Source organism: Tupaia chinensis, unplaced genomic scaffold (genome assembly GCF_000334495.1).
Source record: "Tupaia chinensis unplaced genomic scaffold, TupChi_1.0 Scaffold000081_1, whole genome shotgun sequence".
Lineage (NCBI taxonomy): Eukaryota > Metazoa > Chordata > Mammalia > Scandentia > Tupaiidae > Tupaia > Tupaia belangeri.
This window is the reverse complement of record NW_006159542.1, coordinates 1,531,937-1,540,540: the sequence shown is the minus strand read 5'-3', so window position 1 is coordinate 1,540,540 and position 8,604 is coordinate 1,531,937. Positions and strand designations below refer to the sequence as shown.

Sequence of the window (8,604 nt, the reverse complement as noted above, 5' to 3'; positions counted from 1 at the left end):
CATTAAAAAAATAATAAAGTCTATGCACCTGAACCAGCTGGGTAGTGTGGTGGTTAAGGTGGTTAGATCTCACATGGCCAAGTAAGCAGTTCAAGTCCCAAACCTGGCAACTTGAAGAACATGCTGGGTGTGCATGCATGCATGCCCAAAATCCTGATAGGAGAATAGAGGAGAGGGAATTGTGACATGATCATCTCCTTTGGGAGGTGATTTCTCACTTTCCCTTGTCTCTTTCCAGCAAGCGCACACACCCTATAACACAAACAAAAACAAAGCCAAAAAACACTTGGGACCAGAAGGTGACATGGTGGTTAAGGCATCTGCATCCCACATGGCCTAATGCATGGTTCAAGACCTGGACTTGGTAGCCTGAAAAATGCCAGGCACATGTGTGGGCATGACCAAAATCCTCAGAGGAGAATAAAGGAGAAAGGATTATGGTGTGACCACCCCCCCCCCAACCCCAGGGAGTGTTTTCTCACTTTCTCTGTCTCTCCCTCTCTCACTTGCAAGGGCATGCACCCTATGGCAAAAAAAAAAAAAAAAAAACTCTATGCACCCAAGTGACAGAATGGTACACAACAATTCAAAACCATGTGATCCAACTATATTAGCTCATGGGAAATGCCCCTGACATAACTTTAAGGGTAAAGCCTAATACAAAACCATGTAGTAATATAATGACAATTCAATTAAACTAAATCATACGTGTGTGTGTGTGTGTGTGTGTGTGTGTGTGTGTGTGACTAAGCATACATAACAGGGCCTCAAACATTTCATGGGAGGTAAGAATAATAAAAAAATTCGACATCAATTTCAAAATTTTTATGCACCTAAATTAAGTCATACTTTAATTCCATTTTTTCCCAATTTTCTTTTAAATAAACAACCTTTATCTTTTAAGTAAGAGTTTTATTTTGATGCAATAATTTTTGTCTGTTTGCTATAGGGTACATGCACTCAAAGGGATAGAGAAATAGAGAGGGGGAGAAGGTGAGAAATCACCTCCCAGGGAGAATGGCCACACCACACCAATCCCTTCTCCTCCATTCTTCTCTCAGGATTTTTGGCAAGCCCACACATGCTCCTGGCATTTTTTTTTGGGGGGGGGGTGGTTTTTGCTACTACACATGCTCCTGGGATTTTTTTTTTGGGGGGGGGGAGGTTTTTGCTATAGACAGAGAGAGACAGAGAGCGAGAAATCACCCCCTATGCGACAATCCCTTCTCCTCCACTCTCCCCTCAAGATCTTGGGCATGCACACACATGCACCTGGTTTAAGATTAAGCCCCTGAGTCCAGGACTTGAACCATGGTCGACTACATGGGAGTCCAGCGACATAGCCATTATGCCATCTGCTGGTCCCTTGGGCATGTGTTTTAAGCTACTGGGTCTAGGACTCACACTGCTCAGTCATGTGGGATCCAGCCACCTTAACATCCACGCCACTTGCTGGCCCCCTCACTCATTTTCTGAAGTTCTCTCGTACATCAAAGTGTCAATAGTAGTGGTATTACAATCTGGGAGATGGCATTCCAGTTAATTATTTCTCTAATTTATAGTTTTCGGTATTTTCAATCACAAAAGTAATCAGAAATATATGATTAGTGCAGAGTTTTACAAGAAGTAGTAGAGGCTGCATCAGTGACTGTCAGCCCCCCTGTGATTTGCGAGAGGTCACACAAAAGGAAACCAGCAATGTTCACTGATACAGACAAAAACACAAGGATCTTTCAAGGAAGGAAGCAATGAGTGGGTTTTGGTGAATTCTTCTTCTTGGGATTTATTCTGAGTGATCCATTTTTGCTTCAGTTTCTCCAAGGGCTCACGGACGTCCATTTCTGTTCTCATGGAATGTGTTAGCTGGATCATTTTTAAAAACTGACCCACACCTAACAACTCTCTCCCCAATGACCTTCCTACAGAGAGACAGGCATTTCTCTGACTTTAGTCTCTGTGTTCCAGCTCTTTTCCACCTGAAGGAAAATCCAACGGTGCTGAGGATCAGAACCTGAGAAATTTTAGACAGGCTCATGCCCACGTGTTTCTCCTCACAGTTTTAGCGGATCTCACCACGGCATACAACAGACGTGGCCGATTAAAGCCAAAGGCATGCGTTTGTCTCACACTACAAAAATTCCCCCATGGTGATAATAATTTCCTAACACTAAATAACTCACTTTAGGGAAACACTTTGCCCTTAGCCCCACTTTTTTACACATAGAATTTCATTCACTGTGCAGGAGTTAAGATTAAGAATGGTCTTTTCCATCCAGGTCTGTCTTTGAGCCCTCAGCCCCTTGCCTTTCTTTCTCCACGCCATCCACGACATGTACTCTCTATACACCCCCCCACCAGGACGCCTGCCCCCTACTCCGAAACGGCCAGCACCAAGTTCCTTTCAACTAACAGAGCTCCCTGCTGCTCTGTCCCTGAGAAAGTAGGCCGGATGGGAACCAGCAGTTAGCCTAATGGCTATGTTGCTGGACTCCCACGTAGTCGACCGCAGTTCGCGTCCCAGACCCAGTGGCTTAAAACTCACGCTGGGCGTGTGTGCGTGTGTGCCCAAGATCCCGAGAGGAGAATGGAGGAGAAGGGATTGCGGCGTGGCCATCCCCCCTGGGGGGTGATTTCTCGCTTTCTGTCTCTATGTCTCTCTCTGTCTGGCGAGCGCATGCGCCCTATGGATTCATAATGGTTGATGAATAGTCTCTGTATCTGCCCCCTAACCCATCCCTGTCCCCCCTATTGAGGCTGACCCAGTTCCTCCCTTGGGAAGAACTCCAGATCTAACCCAAATCCAGCACCTAAAGAGTTAATATCTGGCAGAGGTAAGCTGAGTAGATGCACAGCTGTGGTCCAGTCTGACTAACCACTGTCCAAGCCACTCTGGTTGTTAAATATGCTGGGTGTTACTACTGAATCATTATGGTGTTAAAGACACGAGGCACCTGACCAGTTACAGGGGAAAAAAAAAAATCTAGCCCAGTGGTTCTCAAACTTGAGCATGCAGCAGAATCACGGAGAGGGCTTGTTAAGACATGCCCTGCCACCCTTTGAAGTTCTGATTCAGTAGGTCCAGGGTGGGGCCTGGGAATTTGCATTTCTCTCCATTCCCAAGAGATGCTGATGCAGGGACTAAATTGGTCACGAACAGCCCCCTGTTAGAAATGCTCTCTCTCTAGAGAAATGCTTCTCAAACATCAGTGTGCATGAGAATCACAGAGGGAATCATGTGACACAGATTCGAATTCAGGGCCCTGAGGTGGAGCCTGAAGTTCTGCATTTCTGTCAAGCTCCTGGGTGAAGACAAGCTCCTGTGTGTCTACATGTGGCATTGGGCAGCAAGGTCGTAGGGCACTAAAAGTAGTTCACTCTGTCTTTCACAGTTAAAAGTCCTACTTTTAAGTCCTTTATCCTCTATTTACCATTCTCTTCTCATTCTCCTTCTTGTACTTATTCTTTCTTTAACTTTTTTTCACATTCCCTTCACTTGTTCTTCCTTCCTCCCTTTTCCTCTCACTAGCTTTATTCTTTCTTTCCTTTCATTTCTCTTTTTATTTACCATCATCTTTATTTCTTGCTGATTTTTCAAGATTAAAAATTCCCAACCTAGGGGCCAGCAGGTGGTGTGGTGGTTAAGGTGCTGGATATTCCCACATGGATGATCATGGTTCATATCCCGGACCTGGTGGCTTTCACACTCTCTCTGTGTCTCTGTCTCCCTCTCTGTCAAACTTAAATGAATGAACGAATAAAGTCAAGTAAATAATTCCTTAATAATAAATAAATAAAAAACTCCCAACCTACTTTCAGGATTCTAACCCGGGTTAAATTTCTTTTAAAAGTAAAATATAAAACAAAACAAAAAACACAGCCCTGACGTCTCAGGAAGAGACTCCACCCAGACCATCTTGGAGCTTTGTGATTCCAACAGTGACATCAGAAATTAGTCTAGGAAAATACATGTGAATGCATGTCGGGGAAACAAAGAAGGCAGTCAAGGGCAGCAGGTAAGCTGGCATCGCTCTTTTCTAGAAAATACTTGACCAGGAACTTTGTCAAGGACTAGACACTTTACCTACTTACCAACTAGGTGCTCTCTTTGCAAAACATAAAAAAGATGTCAGTTTAAGTGAATAAAGCTGTTTTATGGATTTTATTATTGCTTCATTCTACTTGGGAATAAACAGATTGCTATGAGCCATCGGCTTGTACTTACTCTCCCTGCCCTTGGGCTTAGGCAAGCATCTTAGCAGCAAATTCCATGGAAAAGTCTGCACACCTTAACACTGAAGGGAAGAAGTACTGGCCAGGCCTAGCTCAGCTTCTGGAAACCTAGGGACATGGCAGGAGTTTGTTGGTTTAGTAGTTGTGTATGAGAGTTAGTTCTGTGCTATCTTCTTTCTAAATGCAGTGGAAATTCAGAAAGAGGATAAGGGTAGATGTCTTACTACTACAGACATAAAAGGAATTTACTCTTTACTGTACTGGTAAGATAACATGAAAGCCATGTTTAGAATCAAGCTCACGCTTTGAAGCAGTGCTTGTCTAGTGGGGTCAACGGCACACTCCAGGGAATGTCTATGATTTTTACCAGTCAGGGATGGTACTGACATCTAGTGGGTGGAGGCCAGGGGTACCGCTAAACACTGTGCAGTGCACAGACAACCCCCCAGTGAAGAAGGATTGGCTCAAAACACCAGTAGTGCTGCGGCCGCCAAACACTGCTTAGAAAATATGAGTTTCAGTATGTGTTAACATCCATCTTTCCTTTTGTAATGCAAATGTGAGAAAAAGAGGAGTAGAAATAGATGGGAAGGCCAAAGGTGGCATAGTGGTTACATCACTGGATTTTCATATGCTGACCTCAGTTGAAGTCTCGGACCCAGTGGCTTGAAAATCATACTGGACGTGTGTGCATGTCTACCCAAGATCAGGAAAGGAGAATGGAGAAGGGATTGTGGCATGGCCATTCCCCCTTGGGGGTAATTTCTCATGTTCCCTCTCACTGTCTCTGTCTCTCTCTCCCCCACCCCCTTGCAAGCACACACATCCTACAGCAAAAACCTCTTTAAAAAAGAGAAAGGAAGAAAAAGAGAGAAAGAAAGAAAGAAAGAAAGAAAGAAAGAAAGAAAGAAAGAAAGAAAGAAAGAAAGAAAGAAAGAAAGAAAGAGAAAGAAAGAAAGAGAGAAAGAAAGAAAGAAAGAAAGAAAGAAGAAAGAAAGAGATGAGAATAAGATCTTCAGTGCATAACCATAAATAAAATTCCCAGCAATAGAGGCAGATACATCAAGATTAGGGAGTCACAAACTCAAGACCAACATAGGACAGACAAGTAATATAAATAAAGCAATGTGGGGCTGCAGGCAGCTTGGTGGTTAAGGGCACTGGACTCCCACTTGGCTGACCACGGTTCGAGTCCTGGACCTGACAGCTTGCTTTCTCACTCTCTCTCTCTCTCTTCTCTCTCCCTCTCTGGTCAAATTAAATTAAATAAATCAATAAATAAAGTTAAACAAAATAATTATTCAAATAAATAAATAAAGCAATGCAGGAGGAAAATGCAGAAAATGGACAGACATTAGAAACCCTTTATATGCATTTTACTGCAGGAGTAGTAGGAGACAATTAGCTGTGCACCCACAGAGAAAACGTGAGCTGGCCATTCCACCTCGAGTGCTCGGGACAATAGCAAATGGTGCAGACGAGGGGCAGCCGGGGGAGCTTGCTCCAGAGTGGCCATTACTCTCTCTACCCGACAGATAGGCAACTTGGGACTAAAGGCTCAAAGGCAGATATATGGAGAACCAGAAAGACGGATTTCGCTGTTTGTGTCTCATTACAGAATCTGCCCCTTCTTACTTTTTTCTTGTTCTTCCTACTCCAAAGACTTGAGCAGCACTGGTCATGACATATTTGGTTTTTTCCTGACTTTAAATTCTGAAAAATGACAAATCATCAAGTTCAGAGGTCTATAAACTGCTGCTGCTTTTGGCTTACTCCCCAAGGATGCTTTTTGCATTTTTAATTTTTTACATTTACATTTCTACCTTTTAAAACAAACGTGTCACAAAGACTATATGTGACCTTTGAAGCCTAATATATCACCTGGCAGAAAAAGTTCAATCCCTGATCTAGAGCATAAAAGTGAGGTTTCTTTTTCTTCTAAATAATTTGAACAAAATAACAGGGCATCTACAACTCATAAAATCAAATTTACAAGAGACTTATTATAGGATTAAGGCTTTAATATTGCTCCCAATAACAAAATTATTTTCTCGGAATCCTAAATACAATTTTTTTTTAGTTTGCTAGAGGGCACATGTGTTCACTGAGGGGGACTGGGCTGGAGTGAGAAAGCACCCTCCTTGGGGCAAGGTCATGCCACAATCCCTTGTCCTCCATCTCTCTTCCTTCGGGATACCTGGCGTGCGTGCATACAAGCCCAGTGCAGCATGTTTGTTCAAGTAGCTGGGTCTAGAACTTGAACCATGCAGTCAGCCATGTGAGATCCAGCTGCCTTAACCATCGCACTACCGGTGAGCCTACAAAAATGTCTTTCATCTACTTATCATGATTTTGCTCACTCTTCATTTGATAATTAGGAATGAAGATGGAAAAGGGAGAGGGCTATGTGGAAACAGGTTTTAAAAAAAAAAAAAGGATGAGAATGAGAGACACATTATTGATTCTGCATAGAAAGTCCTCAGTTTGCCAATTCTTGGCTAGTCGCAGATTATCTAACCAGTCATAGCATAAACGTGAAGTTAGATCCCAAGTTTGCCAGAGTTCCAGGTTCTGGATGACATGTTTAATGATGTCACAGAGAAGTTACTCTTCTATTTCAGTTAGGATCCTATAATTAATAAGACAGCTAGTGATCCCACTGAACCAGTAGGTGATTTCTCCAGCAATTCCCAAGTATAAATCATGGTGCAGACTATTAAAGACATGGCAAGTATTTAATTGGCTTCATTGAATATTTTAAAAGTGAAATCGTTTTTTCATTTCAGTTCTTAAAACTGATTTGAAGAACTTAATGAACTGTTTTCTCCATTCAGTAGACCTTTGTAGTTCTATAGCAAGAAGGCACTTTTAAATTCTTGCTCTTCGTACTGTTTCTTGAGGAATGGCACACTAGAAAATTAGCCAAGGGACAAACTGATCAAGAAGGAGTTTCTTCTCCCCTGGTTCTTATTCCTTCCTGACTTCAGTTGGATTCAGGCAAGCTCCCAATATATCCTATCCTGTATCTGATGCTGCAGTTTTGACCTTAGTTGTACCTGGAAAATTCCATGGACATGAGAGCATCCACATCTTTTCTCTTATTCTGGGAAAGAGAACAAAAACACCAAATATGCCAATGGAATGGGTAGAAAAAAATGATGATGGATAGTAGCATCAATTTCTTAAGTGGATATTTTATAAAGTCACTTTGTACCCATTGTTCAATTTAGTCATGTAATTCATCGATGTATATAGGATACAGATAATTCCTTCTTTATAAATAAGAAAATCAGAACCAACCTTAAAGGAGCCAGATTTCATATGACCAGTTATGCAATTCCAATTCTGGCCCCAGTGGCTTGGAAAAAATGCTGGGCATGACCACTCCCCATTGAAAGAGAGGTGTTCTCTCTCTCTCTCTTTCTCTCTCTCTCTCTCTCTCTCTTCTTTCTTTATGTAAAGCACACATTCCCTCGGGCCAAAAATAAATACATAAATTAAAAAAAAATGCTTCTAAAAGAAAAGTTAAGGGACTGCTTCATTTTTTAAAATTATTTATTTTGTTTATTATTATTACTTTTAATTTGACCAGAGAGAGATGGAGGGGAAAAGAGATAGAGGGAAAGTGAGAAAGCAAGCCTCCAGGTCTGGGACTTGAATCATGGTTGGCCATGTGGGAGTCCTGCGTTCAACTGCCACACCACCTGCCAGTCCCATGGCCTGCCTCTTTTAATGGGTGCTGTGGGCATTAGAATCTAGACTTTGTGGCCAGTTCTCCATGCACCAGCAGGTTGACCATGAGAAAATAAATAAGCCTCAGTTTTGTCACCTCAGTTTTGTAAGGATAATAATAGTATGCACTCCATGGAATCTGGCTTTCTTAACCACTAGACCATGGGACCGGACCAGCCTGAATTTAGAATTTTGACATTTTCCCCACATATAGTTATCCATAAAGTCACCAATATGACACAGAACAGATTTTTTTCTTTTCTTTTTTTTTAGAGAGATATTTTTCCTATGGGGTACGTGTGCTATCCAGAGAGACAGAAAGCGAGAAACCACCCCCCACCCCCAGGGTGGGGATGACCACTCTGCTTCTCCTTTATTCTCCTCTCAGGATCTTGGGCATATATGCACATGCACCTGGCATGAGTTTTCAGCTGCTGGATCTGGGACTTGAACCAGTCAACTACATGGGTGTCCAGTGACATAACCATTATGCCATCTGCTGGTCTCCAGACCAGATTTTCAAAAAGGCATTGTTGTGTAACTATGATATAAGAAAGTGGGGTGGGGTTTTTTTGGAGAGGTTTTTGCTATAGGGCTCTCCAGAAAAAAAGAGAGAGACAGAGAGACAGAAAGTGAGAAATC

General features: G+C 42.4%; 1 protein-coding gene across 3 annotated transcripts in view; it reads left to right on the top strand.

Annotated features, from left to right (window-relative positions):
• Window positions 1-6,863: 6,863 nt before the first annotated feature.
• TXNDC8 (thioredoxin domain containing 8) overlaps window positions 6,864-8,604 on the top strand; it is a 32,269-nt gene continuing 30,528 nt past the window's right edge. For all 3 annotated transcript variants that reach the window (XM_014585397.1, XM_014585398.1, XM_006142800.2), the window contains exon 1: window positions 6,864-6,957. In XM_014585397.1, the coding sequence (XP_014440883.1) occupies window positions 6,934-6,957 (24 nt within the window). In that variant the 5' untranslated portion in view covers window positions 6,864-6,933. The remainder of the gene's footprint in view (window positions 6,958-8,604) is intronic.